The 17,068-nt window shown below is 48.2% G+C and overlaps 1 protein-coding gene across 2 annotated transcripts in view; it reads right to left on the minus strand.

Annotated features, from left to right (window-relative positions):
• Nucleotides 1-17,068, minus strand: part of LOC144668271 (mothers against decapentaplegic homolog 3) — a 136,351-nt gene that overhangs the window by 17,911 nt on the left and 101,372 nt on the right. For both annotated transcript variants that reach the window (XM_078530085.1, XM_078530084.1), the window contains one exon: nt 16,147-16,200. In XM_078530085.1, coding sequence (XP_078386211.1) covers nt 16,147-16,200 — 54 coding nt within the window. The remainder of the gene's footprint in view (nt 1-16,146; nt 16,201-17,068) is intronic.

Consider the following 17,068-nt stretch of genomic DNA (forward strand, 5'->3'; position numbering starts at 1 on the left):
AGCAGGTCTGACAGCATCTGCGGAGAGGAATACAGTTAACGTTTCGAGTCAGTATGACTCTTCAACAGAACATGAAGAGGCATACAGACTCGAAACGTTAACTGTGTTCCTCTCCGCAGATGCTGTCAGACCTGCTGAGTTTTGCCAGCTATTTTTGTAAATGCTAGACCTATTGTCCATGATGCAACCTGCAATTGGGAGCTAGTATTCAGTATAAGACAAAATTGGTAAAGGGAAAAACAACTGGAAGATTTGTTTAGCTGGAAGAAAGAAATCTACAATAACCTTCTCAATAAAAGACAGTTAACTTTCTTGCAGATGGAGCTCTGGAAGAAATCAGCTTGGTTGCAGTTTGAAACCATAGCAGCGGGCTTTTGGAAACCAAGGGCAGAATTTTGCCCTCCGATGGCGTGCAGGCCCCACCGGCTCGGCGGCGGGCGGACAGCCGACCCCCGCCACCGAAATGGGGCCCGCCGCCATTTTGAGTGGGCGGGCCAATTAAGGTCCACCCAGTGGCCTGCCCGACAGGAAGCACTATGCACTCCCTGTGCGGGGGGGAGGGAATCCTCATCTGTCAAAGTGCGCACTGCTCCCTGAGGCAAAGTCCTGTCTCAGGGAGATTTGTGACAGGTAAGTAAACTCTAAAAATAGATAAATATTGAAATTATTAACATGTCCCCCTCATGTGACAATGTCACACGAGATGGGACATGTTAATAATAAACACACAAAATTTATTAAATGTTTAAAAAACGGACATGAAACTTCATCCCGCCAGTGGGTGAAGTTTCATGAATAATCTGGAGCCCGCTGGGGCTCCTGGCCTGCCCGCCAGCCTTAAGCTTGGACAGGCAGGTCTTTAATTAACTTAATGAGCCTGTCAATGGCCTCAATTGGCCATTGACAGGTCAGCGGGCGGACAGCTGATTTCGCTGTCCGCCCGCCTTCCTGAATATTTAAAGGGCTCCCGACGTCATCCTGCATCATTTTCCCCTCGGCGAGCGGGCCCCGCCCCCATATCGCTGAGGGGAAAATCCTGCCCCAGGGGTGGTTTCTGATGTTTTAAACCACTGCTCAGGGGTCACAAGGAGGCCTGTGCTTGAGCTGTAGAATCCAGAGTCATGAAGTTGGTGAAGAAAAGCTAATGGAAGGACTCCCATGAAGTCTTGTACCTTGGTGAATAGCTGGAATACTGAAGAGAAATCAGACTGAATTCCAGACAGCCGCATTCAGTCGGATTCAGATCCAGAGCTAGGGGGCACTATTTTAAAATTAGGGTGCGCCCTTGAAGGACAGGGATGAGGAGAATTTTTTTCTGAGGGTTGTGAGACTTTAGAACTTTCTACCACAGAAGGTGGCAGGTGGGGTCATTGAATATTTTTAAGGTGGAGGTAGATAGATTCTTGTTTGGCAAGGGAATCAAAGATTGTTGGGGGTAGATGGGAATGTGGAATGAGAAAGACAAACAGATCAGCCATGATCTTAACTGAATGGCGGAGCAGACTTGAGAGGTCAAATGGCCTACTTCTCCTATTCATATGTTCGTGTGTGTGTGTGTGTGTGTGATTGAGAGGCGTATGTGTGAGATTGAGAGGCATGTGCTTGCAGGGGAGGGGTGAGAAGCATTCAAATCACAGGTGATGGTACATATGAACATGCAAACGTACAAATTAGGCCCCTCCAGCCTCGTCTACCTTTCAATAATATCTGATCTGATTGTGGCCTCAATACCATTTTCCTGTCTACCCCTCAGTGCCCTTTGACTCCTTTGTTAGTCAAGAATCTATCTACTTCTATCTTAAAAATACTCTCTGGTCAATGATTGGGATGTGCAAAACCACGTCAGCCCTCAACACTTGACAAAAATCATGTGCTGGCGCTGCCTTTGTCTCTTACTTTGCTTTCTATGATTTCGCTCAGATGTTTCTGAATCTGATGGCCTGGACCAGCGCATACCTTGTTGATGCTGATTCTAATTGTAGCTGACATTAGCAAACGGCACCAGGGAGCTAGTGCGTGAATTTGCAATGCCTTGCAGCAACAGGGCTCAGTGCAGGGAGACACTCGGCATTAGAGGAGCTCCATTGCCTGAGATCAACCAACTTAACCACAGACCAGGAATCAATGCTGGGTTTGTGTAACTCAGTAATACACCAGGCAATGGTCTTGTATATTTACACCATCAGGGAGGTGTCTATGACTGACGGAAGAACAGGGCAAGTGAAGACTATTCAGCTCTTTGAACTTGCTCAACTCCCACATCTGTTTTATATTACAAATATGTGCAATGATTTTCTCCCTGTGGCCTTCCTTGATAGATTCCAAATATTTATACATTTTTTCATGATTAACTTTATTAAGGTTATTGTTACAATCCTATTAGGGACCATTAACGTTTTAAAGAAGAAATCCGAATACCCATCAATTAACCAGCAGAACTATGCCACAAAATTTCACATTTTTAAACAAAAGCAAACTTTATTGTTAAAATGAGCTTAAATAATGAAAGCACCACTAATGTGACCCTATAGTTTATGAAGAGTTATGCTATAAACTCAGTGCTGCTTTCAGATCCCCCCTCAAGAGTTCCCTTATCTTATGAAATCTTTACGGTTTGTTCACTTTCCCTGGAACTCCAATAAATTGGTTAAACATAATTTCCCTTTCACAAAACCATGCTGACACTTCCTGATTACTTCGAATTTTTTTAACTGCTGAGCTATTATATCCAATGATTGATTCTAGCACCTTCCCCACGACAGACATCAAGCTAACTGGCCTATACTTTCCTGTTTTCTGCCTCCCTCTCTTCTTGAATAGAGGGATTATATTTGCTACTTTCCAGTCAGATGGAACCTTTCCAGAATCTAGCAAATTTTGGAAAAATTAACACCAACGCATCTAATTCCTTCCTTAGCCACCTCTTTTAAGACCCTAGGATGAAATCCATCAGGACCTGGAGACTTGTCAACCCATAGCTCCAACAGTTTGCTCAATAAGGCGTCCCTAGTGATTGTAATTTACCAAATTTCCCTCTCCCTTCCAACTCTTGACTTACGGCTATTACTGAAATGTTACTTGTATCCTCTGTAGTGAAGACAGAAGCAAAATATTTGTTCATTTCATCTCTTTATTATCTACTATTAACTCCCCATTCTCACTCTCTGGAAGACCAACATACACTTTACTTAATCTTTTCCTTTTTAAATACCTGAAGAAGCTCTTGCCATCCATATTTACATTTCTAGATAGCTTCCTCTCATACTCTAATCACCCATGATTATTACCATCCCTTTATCACAAATATCCAATATTTCTTCTTGTATACTTTCTCCTACATTATGGTTACTTTTAGGGTACCTGTAGACCACTCCCACTAATGACTTCCTTCTCCTCCTATTCTTCATCTCCACCCAAACCAATTCTATTCCACATCTTGATCTCCTGAACCAAGGTCATCTCTAGCTATTGCACCAGTGCCATCTTTGATCAACAGTGCTACCCCTCCATCTTTACCTAGCTTCCTATTCTTCTTAAATGTCATATACCCCTCAATATTCAGGACCCAATCCTTGTCATCCTGCAGCCAGGTCTCTGTAATGGCTATCAGATCATATTTATTTACTTCAATGTACGCTATCAATGCATTTACTTCATTACGAATGTTACACGAATTCAGATACAGAGCCTTTAGTTTTGCCTTTTTGTTTTTTAAAATTCATTTATGGGATGCGGGCGTCACGGGCTATGCTAGCATTTATTGCCCATCCTTAGTTGCCCTAGAGAAGGTGGTGGTGAGCTGCCTTCTTGAACTGCTGCAGTCCATGGGGCGTAGATACACCCACAGTGCTGTTAGGGATGAGTTCCAGGATTTTGACCCAGCGATAGTGAAGGAACAACGATATATTTCTAAGTCAGGATGGTGTGTGGCTTGGAGGGGAACTTCTAGATGGTATTCCCATATCTGCTACCCTTGTCCTTCTAGATGGTAGTGGATGTGGGTTTGGAAGATGCTGTCTAAGGAACCTTGGTGAGTTCCTGCAGTGCATCTTGTAGACTGGACACACTGCTGCCACTGTGAGTCAGTGATGGAGCGAGTGAATGTTTTTTAATTGATGGGGTGCCAATCAAGCAGGCTTTGTAACATCTAGTCTTGACTGTTGGTGCATTCTTAGGTTTTCTCTCTTTCCCTTCCTGCCATTCTCTGACCCTCGTTTCCCATTTTACTCTCCTACATTGACTCTACCCTATGATTTGCAACATCTACCCAAGCTTGATCCTTCATTCACCTTGTTTAGTTTAAAGCCCTCTCTATTTCCCTAGTTATGCGGCTCGTGAGAACATTGGTCTCTGCATGGTTCAGGTGTAGACCGTCCCAATGGTACGGCCCCCATTTTCCCCAGTGCTGATGCCAGTGCCCCACGAATCAGAACCCACTTCTCCCACACCAGTCTTTGAGCCACGCATTCATCTCTCTAATCTCATTTAACCTATGCCAATTTGCATGTGACTCAGGTAATAATCCGGGGATTTATTACCTTTGAGGCTCTGCTTCTTAGTTTGATGCCTGGCTCCTCATACTGACTGTGCAGAACCTCTTTCCTAGTTCTACCTATGTTGTTGGTACCTACATAGACCACGACAACTGGATCCTCCCCTTCCCACTCCAAGTTCCTCTCTAGCCCTGAGCAGATGTCATAAACACTGGCACCGGGCAGGCAACACAGCCATCTGGACTCTCGCTCACTGCTGCAGAGAACAGTGTCAATCCCCTATAGTGTCCCCTACTACCACTACATTCTTATTTGCTCTCCCCACTTGAACGGCCTCCTGTACCATGGTTCCTGTTTATCCACCTTGTGATCTCGCCTTTGTCTACACAAGTTTTGAGCACCTCAAACCTGCTTGACAATGGCAAAGTCTGAGGCTCTCCACTCCTGTCTGCTTGATCCCTTTACCTGTCTCACTCACGGTCATCTTCCTGTTCCCCCACTGCTGGCCAAAACAACCGACCCTATTCTAAGAGGTGTGACCATTTCTGGAACAAAGTGTCCTCTCTATCTCTCTCACATGCACACCTCTCTATCTGTTTCACACACACACTTCAGTGAACAGCGGCTACACATTTTTCTGTACAGAACAGCTGTTCTCTGTAGCAAAATGCAACCTCCCAGCAGGTTGATCCCCATTTTAGAAAAAAAGCTCCTACTTCCAGAACAACAGACGTCTTCTTACAATCTCTCCTCCACACCTGCTCTTCAGAAAACACCGACTCTCGCTGAGGTACAGCTGCAAAGCCAAACATTACCTTGCCCAAGACGGCTATTTTTAAAAAAAAACGTATTAGGCCAGGCACAGGGGTTGGTAGTGACGGATATGAGCATAGGCGATACTTAAATGTTCAAATGAGGGGGGCATCTCAGGAATACATTCACTCTCTCACAATCATGCACTTGATTCCATAGTCACTTGCCCAATGTCAACGCATATATCGTCCAACAGAGATCAGAACCAATAAACTTGGCTGATTTTTAAACCATATCACAGTGCGAGTCATCAGTTCAGAACAGATGGAAGAAAATTGGAGGGGGTTTGTTACACCAGGCCTATGCAATGAGGCACTGCAGTGTTGTAGAACGAGCTGTCCTGGTGAGGAAGAGGGTAAGAGAGAAAAAAGGTCAAAGACAGATGTACACTCACTTCACATTTGTAACTGCAAGTAATGAACAGGAAGTGTAGTATTTCTGCCTTGCCTACTGAGTCATCACACTTCAGTGCAACATTTCCTGTTTACGTTTTAACTTGCACTGGGTTTAGTCTTAGCAAAGACACACTCATTCCCACACACTCAGGATTTAATTCTGGCACACACTCACGCACCCACCCACATTCACTCACTCACATTCACTCACTCACTCCCCCACCACGTTCACTCACTCACACACTCCCCCACCCACGTTCACTCACTCTCACACACCCCCACCCACGTTCACTCACTCACACACTCCCCCACCCACGTTCACTCACTCACACACTCCCCCACCCACGTTCACTCACTCACACACACTCCCCCACCCACGTTCACTCACTCACACACACTCCCCACCCACGTTCACTCACTCACACACACTCCCCCACCCACGTTCACTCACTCACACACACTCCCCCACCCACGTTCACTCACTCACACACACTCCCCCACCCACGTTCACTCACTCACACACACTCCCCCACCCACGTTCACTCACTCACACACACATCCCCCACCCACGTTCACTCACTCACACACACTCCCCACCCACGTTCACTCACACACACTCCCCCACCCACGTTCACTCACTCACACACTCCCCACCCACGTTCACTCACTCACACACTCCCCCACCCACCTTCACTCACTCACTCACCCACCCACCTTCACTCTCACTCACCCACCTTCACTCACTCACTCACCCACCTTCACTCACTCACTCACCTTCACTCACTCACTCACCCACCTTCACTCACTCACTCACCCACGTTCACTCACTCACACACACTCCCCCACCCACGTTCACTCACTCACACACACTCCCCCACCCACGTTCACTCACTCACACACACTCCCCCACCCACGTTCACTCACTCACACACACTCCCCCACCCACGTTCACTCACTCACACACTCCCCCACCCCGTTCACTCACTCACACACTCCCCCACCCACGTTCACTCACTCACACACTCCCCCACCCACCTTCACTCACTCACTCACTCCCCACCCACCCACCTTCACTCACTCACTCCCCACCCACCTTCACTCACTCACTCCCCCACCCACCATCACTCACTCACTCACCCACCTTCACTCACTCACTCACCCACCTTCACTCACTCACTCACCTTCACTCACCCACCTTCACTCACTCACTCACCCACCTTCACTCACTCACTCACCCACCTTCACTCACTCACTCACTCACCCACCTTCACTCACTCACTCACTCACCCACCTTCACTCACTCACTCACTCACCCACCTTCATTCACTCACTCACCCACCTTCACTCACTCACTCACCCACCTTCACTCACTCACTCACCCACCTTCACTCACTCACTCACTCACCCACCTTCACTCACTCACTCACTCACCCACCTTCACTCACTCACTCACTCACCCACCTTCACTCACTCACTCACTCACCCACCTTCACTCACTCACTCCCCCACCCACATTCACTCCCCCACCCACATTCACTCACTCACTCCCCCACCCACATTCACTCACTCACTCCCCCACCCACATTCACTCACTCACACTCCCCCACCCACATTCACTCACTCACTCACCCACCCACATTCACTCACTCACCCACCCACATTCACTCACTCACTCACCCACCCACCTACATTCACTCACTCACTCACCCACCCACATTCACTCACTCACTCACCCACCCACCCACATTCACTCACTCACTCACTCCCCCACCCACATTCACTCACTCCCCCACCCACATTCACTCACTCCCCCACCCACATTCACTCACTCCCCCACCCACATTCACTCACTCCCCCACCCACATTCACTCACTCCCCCACCCACATTCACTCACTCCCCCACCCACATTCACTCACTCCCCCACCCACATTCACTCACTCCCCCACCCACATTCACTCACTCCCCCACCCACATTCACTCACTCCCCCACCCACATTCACTCACTCCCCCACCCACATTCACTCACTCCCCCACCCACATTCACTCACACACTCACCCACCCACATTCACTCACACACTCCCCCACCCACATTCACTCACTCACTCCCCCACCCACATTCACTCACTCACTCCCGCACCCACATTCACTCTCACTCCCGCACCCACATTCACTCACTCACTCCCCCACCCACATTCACTCACACACCCACCCACCCACATTCACTCACTCACTCCCCCACCCACATTCACTCACTCACTCCCGCACCCACATTCACTCTCACTCCCGCACCCACATTCACTCACTCACTCCCCCACCCACATTCACTCACTCACTCCCCCACCCACATTCACTCACTCACTCCCCCACCCACATTCACTCACACACCCACCCACCCACATTCACTCACTCACTCCCCAACCACATTCGCACATGCGCACGCACACAATGGCCAGAAATTTACGTCCGGCATGCACCTGACATGAACGGAAGTGAAATAGCGCGACATGGAGCTGGGCGAGCGTCCCGACGTTATCCTGCATGCTTGCAAGCGTCAGGTCGGCAGGTGCGTGGTGTCAGAGCCATACCCGCCAACAATTAAAGGGCCACTTAAGGCCATTAAAAAGGCAACTAATCCAGGTTGTACGTTGCCCATGCGATTTCATGTTCGTCGCAAGGGCAAAGCGAGCAGCTCATTTTTAACAAAACCTCATCCAAGGGCGGGATGAAAAGGGTTTGCAGCATTGCCATTTTGAATAGTGAGGAGTTTAGGAGATAGAGACAGTTTGCTGCTGGTTGCTTATTCAAACTTGACAGCTTCACCCTTAGCATCTTGTTACACCCACCCACCCCCCAATCCCACCGCTGGCATTGGAGACAGCCTGCTGACTGCACTGTCTTGTTGGCCTTGATGACCTTGGTGGGTGTCGCCTGGCCAGTGGAGCCTGTGCTGGCCCCACCATGGAGGGAGTGGCCAGTGCCACTGCTAGTATCTCCCCAGTCGCCGCAGCCTCATCAGATGCCACAGTCACGGGCAGAAGGGGGGAGGAGTTGCTGCCATCATCCAGAGTGACCTGAAAGGAGCCTGCAGGGACAACAAGCAGCTTAAGCGTCAAAGTGAGGTTGCTCTGGACCTCCCTGCTCACCATTGATGGATGGGCAACTAGCTGGGATACTGGGTGCCTCATCCATCATCCACGTGGACACTGATCACCTGAGCTCAGTGCCTGTGTGAGGGCTTACAGGTCCGAGCGCAACCCCAGGAACCCCTGATTCCGTCCCTGGAGTTGCCTCTCCATGAGAGTCGCCACTCTCTCAATAGTGGAAGCAGTGCACTCGGCCATGAGGGTCAACACAGTGCTCAAACTCTGCATGGACTCCTCCATCACGGAGACCATGGCACGCATACCCTCGTGGTTCTCGGCCAGATCTTCCCGCACATCCTGTTGGACATCCAGCATCTGCCGCCTAATGGACAACTCCAGAGGCTCATCATCTGCCTTTGGTTCAGCATGATACTGGTCTCCAGCAGTCCTCCGACTGCCGGAGCCCTGGGCACTCTCTGCCTCTGCCTGCTCCTCAAGCGAGTGTGAAGTGCCCTCACTGCTGTGCACTGACATTCTAGCTGACGATTTGATGCCCGAGTGCTGGTGGCTGGTTGAGAGAGGAGGTGTGACGCAGGTGCATCTAATGCCCGGCGGTCCCCTGGCATCCAGGGTGGCTCTTCGGGGCCCTGTGTTCGAGTGCGTGCTAGCAGATCTAAGGGAGAGCAACATGTCATTATTTTAAGTCATCACACTGTCACTGTGCATGCCAGGCGCCCTGGTGAGACAATGGAGATCTGCATCATGGTGCCGTCATCTTTCAATGATCAATGTGGGCTCCAGGTTTGACGCTCCCATTAATGAAGAGAGAAGAAGGTTTGCACAATCTGACACTCTCACCTCTGTGCACTGCACTCTTACTTTCGTCAGAGACCCCCTGCCTCTCCATGGCCGGCTGACCGAGGTGGGTGGCTGCTCTCCAGCTCCAAAGGATCCATTTCGTACCTCGTCAAGATTAAGAGGTTTAGGGGGCCTCCGCCTGTCTTTGATCTCTCCATGGTGTTATAGCTCCTCTTCTCCTGAAAGGACAGAGGAGCATTGATTAGCCCACTCTCTACCTGCATCGCCATTGCAGCCTGGCCTCCACCTGAGGAACACCTTGCAGGGCACATCAGAGCCATGGCCCTCAACCCACAAGGCACTCAGTCCATGCAGTCAGGGCTCACCCCCTTGGCCAGCTCCGGCATCACTGACAGGTGGCACTCAGATTCTAACACCCTGAGCTCCATGGCGGGGATGGCCAGACCTTAACACTTCTCCACACTGATCCATGCCAACTTGGTACTCACCCCTGCCGAGCGCAGGTTGTTGAACCTTTTGCGGCACTGCACCCACGTGTGCCGTGAAACATTGTGGCCGCTGACCTTGACTGCCACCTCCTCCCAGGCTTTTTTGGTCTGGCACAGTGGCCTCCTCCTGCCATCCCTGGATACCAGAGTATCCCGCCTGACACCGACCTCATTCACGAAGATCACGAGGCACTCATCCGAGAAACGGGGGGGGGGGGGGGGGGGGGGGGGGGGCCGAGGGCCCCACCTGTTTGGCCCTCCCGCCTGGTGTTTCCTGCCGCTGGTGAGGCCATTGATCCATTCTCCAGGCCAACCCTAAGGATTCTTCTCTGGCAGCCTTCACAGAGCTGCCTTTGCCGGTTTTACAGCGCCCGCCAGGTCACCGTTAGCCCCGGCCCCCGACAGGCCCATGCCCGGCTCCTCCCGACCATTCAGAAGCCGTGTTTCACACTGGGTGGACCTTAATTGGCCACCCAGCCTGAAATCATGTTTGTGACCCGACTACGGCAGGGAGCGGGAGCGGATTCCACATCTGCTCTCACTCCTGCGGACTTGGGACGCACACCAAACGTGAAATTCAGGCCGATCTGTTTTGCGTACTCAACCTTCCTCTCCTGCAGGTACTTTGGCAGCTCTTCCACACTGCTCCAGAATAGCCATTCTTTACATGACCGGCAAGCGTCAGCGGGCTCCCTCAATCCAGTCTACATGCAAACACATCCCAGCCACAGCTACAATACGGTGACCGGGAGCTGGAACCAACTGTGAAATCTTTTCAACCTCTCCCCACTCCAAAACCAGCTGTAGCAGGATGTGAACGTTGCTGGCAAGGTCAGCACTTACTGCCCATCCCTCGTTGCCATGGAGAAGTTGGTGGTGAGCCATCGTCTTGAACTACTGCAGTCCATGCGACATGGGTAAACTCAGGGCTCCCCCTCTCCTCCCCCCCCCCCTCCCCCTTGTAGTGATTTGATACAGCTGAGTGACTTATTTGGCCATTTAAGAGGGCAGTTAAAAGTTAACCACATTGCTTTGTGTCTGGAACCATGTGCAGGCTACACCCAGGAAGGACGGCAGATTTCCTCCCACTCCGAATTTCATTAGTGAACCAGATAAGTTTTTAAAACAGTTTGGTGATCATTATTGTTAAGGATACTAGCATTTTATGTCGGATGCTAAATTTACTTAATTAATGAATTTAATTGCCCCTCTGGATTACTCTGGAGCATCAGTTTCGGCCTCTGGATTACTGACTAGTCCAGCAACGTTACCACAATGCTACTGTCTCTCCAGCACTTCCGTTGGGACCATCTTCCCCAATGCAGACCAAAGATTGACTCCATGCCCTTCTGAGCTCTAAGTGTGTTTGCCAGTTGGGCATTATTCAGGGTAAGTCTGTGTGACTTCTCCCCGAACAGACAGACATTGGGAAGAACAGCTGCCACTCGTCAGCTCCACAGCCAAGGACCCAGGGGTTCGTGCGACAGCTGAGGGAGAAAGGCAGCAGGGCCAAGGAAGTCCAAGTAGGAAACAGAATTTAATAGAAAAGAGCGGGGAATTGTTTCAAACGGCACAGTGCCAATGTTTTGACAGCTGGTTAACTAGGGTTCCACTTTATTGCAAGTGTAAATTACAACCAGAAATATAGTAAATGTTCAACATGACACATAATTATAGGGAGCGACAGTTGATTGGGAGTGAGTTACAAGGTCTCAAGAGAACGCTAAAGCTGTAAGATGGCATTTCTGGTAGTTCATGAATTTGATCAGAACATTTAAGACTCCCAATCCTTGGGAGTCTCCCTTTCCAACACCATTCCCTCCCCACAAAACCTAGCGGATAGGCGTGAGTTGGAGAGAGTGTGGGAATGGCACCTCAAATTGGTTTTACCACTTGCTACTGATAAAAGGTTCACTAAAAACCTGAACAATTAGCATCTCTGCCCAATAAGACAAAGCAGGGAAGCTGAACTTTCCATGTTTGGCCGACCTCTGAAATGTCTTGAGAGCTGGCTCCAAAATCAGGCATCCATTTCCAACTTTCAGCTGGTGACTACCCCATTTCGCTCCACACTGTCCACTCATTCTGATCAATTTCATTAACAGAAATGCCATCTTGCAGCTTTGGCATTCTCTTGAGACGCTGCAACTCACTCCTGATCAACTGACGCACAGTTGCAACATTATTACTCGCTGCTGCCAGGAACTGGTCATCAGGGCCATTGGTTCTGCTCCAGAACCCCCAGCAAACCTCAAGAGTTCTCTTTGGCCATGACATCTGCTCTTGGGGAGATTTGCACGAGAGAAAAAAATGCACTGCTTGTTATGTTACTGTCATACCAGGCCAACTGCATTCCTGCTCTGAGCAGGGTTTGCTCAGGTCATTCCATTTGTCCCACTACCCCTTGGGCTGTGGCAAGGGAACAAAATCTGCCCCCAACCTACAGTCTCTCTCCAGTAAAGCTGAAGGTCAGAGTTCAACAATACACCTTCTATGCTTATCCAGCCAGTTGGTTCAACATACGAGCAATAATGGACAGGTAAAAATGCAGTAGTCCATCCAGCCTGCCCCCACACAGTTTACCATGCCTCTGTATCACATTTCTCATCCCACCTGAAACCAGGCAATTTCCTCATGGAGGCAAAAACATAAGAACATAAGAAATAGGAACAGGAGTAGACCATTCGGCCCCTCGAGCCTGCTCTGCCATTCAATAAGATCATGGCTGATCTTCTGGTGTTTCGGTTTCCACATTCTCATCTAAACCCAATACCCCTCGATTCCCTTGCCTAACAAGAATCCATCCATCTCTGCCTTAAAAATATTCAATGACCCCGCCTCCCCTTCCTTCTGAGGCAGAGAATTCCAAGTCGCACAACCCTTTGAGATAAAAAGTTTCTCCTCATCTCTGTCCTAAAAGGACGACCCCTAATTTTAAAACAGTGCCCCCTAGTTCTGGACTCACCCACAGTTCACCTTGTCAAAGCCGTTCAGGATCTTGTATACTTCAATCAAAGCCCAGATTAAAAACCCAGTTTTCTTTATAAACAGTCAGTCAGTCATTCACGAAATAATAGCGTCACTGGCAAGCCAGTATTTATTGCCCCGCCCTAATTCAGACGTTTGCGGAGCACCACCACTTTGAAACACTGCAGTCCGAGTGCTGTCGGTACACTCATAGTGCTGTCAGGTAGGGAGTTCCAGGATTTTGACCCAGCAACAACGAAGGTACAGTCAGTCTCACTGGGGTATGATCCTATTCTATTAGCCCTTCTCCAAGTGCGACCTGAAGATGATGAGTTCCAAAGAAGAGTCATATTGGACTCAAAATGTTAACTCTGTTTCTCTCTCCACAGACGCTGCCAGTCCTGCTGAGGTTTTCCAGCACTTTCTGTTTTTGTTACTGAAGATGATGAGTGTTTCCATGCCAGTCTGTCAAGGAGGGCGTGATAAAAGAGCTGGATCCTATCCTACCAAAAATCCACAAACATGCACTTTCTGGCCTGGATTATTGCACAGAGATTAGGGGTGGAGCTTTACACTGGTGGGATTTTACGGTCCCAAAGTCAATGGAGTTTTGAACAGCTCGCTGCGTTTCACGGCTCCGCCCCCACCACAATGGGGTCTTAAAAGTCCGCCCCGGGAGTGGGAAACAAGGTTGATTTTCCCCTTCTTTAAGCCGGGGATGCCAAGTCCATAGGTAGCGATTAACTCAACACAGTGTAACGATCAAGCCTGGGTTCATCTTAATCTGTAAAACGCTCGGGTCAGCAACTCAATCATCTGGGGAACCCACAAACTATATATTTGTTCTTTGTGGACATTGTTGAGTTTAAAGTATAAATTTCTGCATGTCAACACGCATTATACTTTTAACTCAAGTGCTAATTAGACAGACCTAGCACACGTACATTGCTAGAAGCAAAAGTTCCCAGACTTCAAGCCCTGCCCAGCAGCAGTTGGCAAAATACAGAGCTGCCCTGAAGCCTCTCTGCTCAGCCACTGCTGTTCAACATCAAACAACAGCCTCTTGTTCACTGTGGGGCAGTATACTGCAGCCGCATTCAGCCATGACAGGCAAACAAAGCTTAAACCGTGGGCCAGCTGCCAATGTAAACTCTGTGACCTGGAGGTGAACTTCCAACCTCACTTCATTTTCTGATCACTTGAGAAACGACAGCTCCGAAGTATGCGCTGTCAACTCCCCAGTCTGGCCAACGAAACGTGGCTGCAAATTCATGCTTAGGCCCCAGCTTCAATCTCTGCTAAACTGGGTGCTATCCGGCTAGGCAGTGTTTGGATAGTACAGTTAAAAAGGCAGAAGAGCAAAGACTTGCATTTCTATAGCGCCTATCAAAACTTCCAGGGGGTCCCCAAACAGCTTTACAGACAAAGGGGGACTTTTTGAAGTGTAATGTGGGAAACACAGCATCAAATCTGTGCACAGCAAGCTCCTACAAACAGCTCTGGCCTAACTAGAGCTGTTGACGGAGGGATAAATGTTGAAAGTGAACTCCCCTGCTCTTCTTCAAATAGCACTGTCGAATCTTTTAGCTATGCCTGAGAGGGTAGGGAGAGCCTCATTTAACGTCTCATCCAAAAAGATACACCTCCAACAGTGCAGCACTCCCTCAGTACTGCAACAGAGAACAAAAATCAAGGTGATGCTTCCAGCTTTTGAGGTGGAAGTTAAACCTGCAATATTCCATCTCAGAGGCAAGAGAGCTACCGACGAGTCTTAGCTTGGAACCAGGCAGCTGAAGGTAAGGCCACCAATGGTGGAGCAAAGAAAATGGAGGATGTGCAAGAAGCCAGGATTGGAGAGGCACAGGGATCGCCAAGAGGTGTAGGATTGACAGAGGTTACAGAAAAAGGGAGGAGGCAAGGCCATGGACTGAAAGATGAGAATTTTAAATATCAGGTGTTGCCAGGCTGGGAGCCAGTGTAGGTCAGCAAGGGTAAGGGTGGTGGGTGAATGGGACTTGGTGTCAGTTAGGATACGGGCAGCAAAGTTTTGGCTTCAAAAGCGGAAGGAATAAACTCAATGAGGAAGCGTGTTAGTAAACACAAGCACAGTGAAGAAGAATAGAAACACAATGCCTTTGAGAACACACAATGTACAGGTACAGTATTTCAAAACTGGCAACCCTGGGACTGAGCCCATGCTGGATTTCAGGTCTTTCTGGTTTTTGGGTCAGCTAGTTCGGGCTGGGTCAAGGGTCACTCAGGCCACTTGGAGTGCAGGAAAAGACAGGCACGCGAAGCCGCTATCTAGTAGAAGTACCACCACGCCAACGCAGCACCTAGCTGAACAAGCCACTAAGTTACTTTACTCATCGAATGATAATTAAAATGCATGCAGGGCAGCCTAAAAGCGTCTGGTTTTCAGACATCGCCGGTTTTCCAATAGCTGGATTTGAGACACCATACCTTTACTTGGCACTGCGGTGTTTTGTTAAAGGCACTCTAATTTTGGATGCATTTACACTACGGCGTAAATATAGTGAGGCTGCATTCCTTCAAGCCAACCTCTTTGGCCAAGCTGTGGAGAAAACCAGTGCAACTTTGAAGAACCAAGTGCTTGTTTCTGTGCTATGATCCAGTGTCTGCCTCAGTCAAAGAGTAGGAAGGTTAGATCTCATCGTTCACACCCAAACTTGGCCTGCCAGAGAGCTTATAGCACAAAACAGACCATTTAGCCCAAGCGATCTGCACTAGCATTTCACCTGAGCCCTCTTATGCTCATCTCACCCCATCACCATATCCTCCTATTCTTTTCTCCCTCATGTGTTTATCCTGCTTCCCCTAAAATGCATCTGTGGTATTTATCTCAACTAAATGTTAAGTGTGCCACATTCTCACCACTCTCTGGGTAAAGCAGCTTCTCCTGAATTCCAGATTGAATTTGTCACTATCATTTTTATTTTGGACCTCCCCACAAGTACAAACATTTTCTCCACTTCTACCCTATCAAACCAGGAAAAACTTAACCCTTCAATCAATGCATTTTGGATTGAGGAGCCTTGAGGCCTTTCAGCTACAGGAGCACTTACCCAAGTTACTGTGGGTGGGCGACAAGGGATTTGGAGACAAATCAGCTGTAGAACCTAAGAAGAGACAGAGCAGCAATAAGGATCAAGGCTGGGAAGCAATTCATTTAGAAAGGTGTTCTACAATAGTGATGGCCTTATACTAATATTTTATATCTTTGCATATTTAGCTATGAAATTAATATCAATGTCAACAGAAATATAATTTAAATTGCACAGTATTCAAATATAATATCCAAATAGTTTTTTTTTTAATTTTAAAAGGAATTGACTAACCTTATTGTTTGTGTCTGCTACCTTAGTCACTACCTCACACCTCCCACTATCACTTTCCCTAAAAGTGTTAGGTAATCACTAGTTCTTGATATATCTCACCCTGACTCCCACTTTCTTCAGTCTTAACGATCACCTACACCCATGGCTTGTCATTTAGCTTTCGCAATAAAGAAACTAGTTCAAATGCTACCAGCTGAGATGAGGGTTGAACCTTCTCATTTAGAAAAAGTTATTTTTTAAAAATTCTTTCACAGGACTTGGGCAAGACTGACAAAGTCAGCATTTGTTGCCTCTCTCTAATCACCTTTGAACTGACTTGAAATGACTTGTTATGCCATGTCAGAGTGCAGTTAAGAGTCAACCACATTGCTGCAGGTCTCGAGTCACACAAAGGTCAGACCGGGTAAAGACAGCAGAGTTCCTTCCCTAAAAGGGCATTAGTGACGCAGATAGGTTTTTACAACAATCAATGGTAGTTTCATGGGCACCGTTACTGAGGTTAGCTTCCAGATTTAAAAAAAAATAATTAATTGAATTTAAATTTCACCAGCTGGGGTGTTAAAAGATTATGTTTTTTTTAAAAAAAATCTTTGAACACTTTTATTCATTATAAAAACATTGGAAATTTACTGCTAGTCAAAAATCATCC

Source organism: Cetorhinus maximus, chromosome 26 (assembly GCF_964194155.1).
Source record: "Cetorhinus maximus chromosome 26, sCetMax3.hap1.1, whole genome shotgun sequence".
In the NCBI taxonomy this organism is placed as follows: domain Eukaryota; kingdom Metazoa; phylum Chordata; class Chondrichthyes; order Lamniformes; family Cetorhinidae; genus Cetorhinus; species Cetorhinus maximus.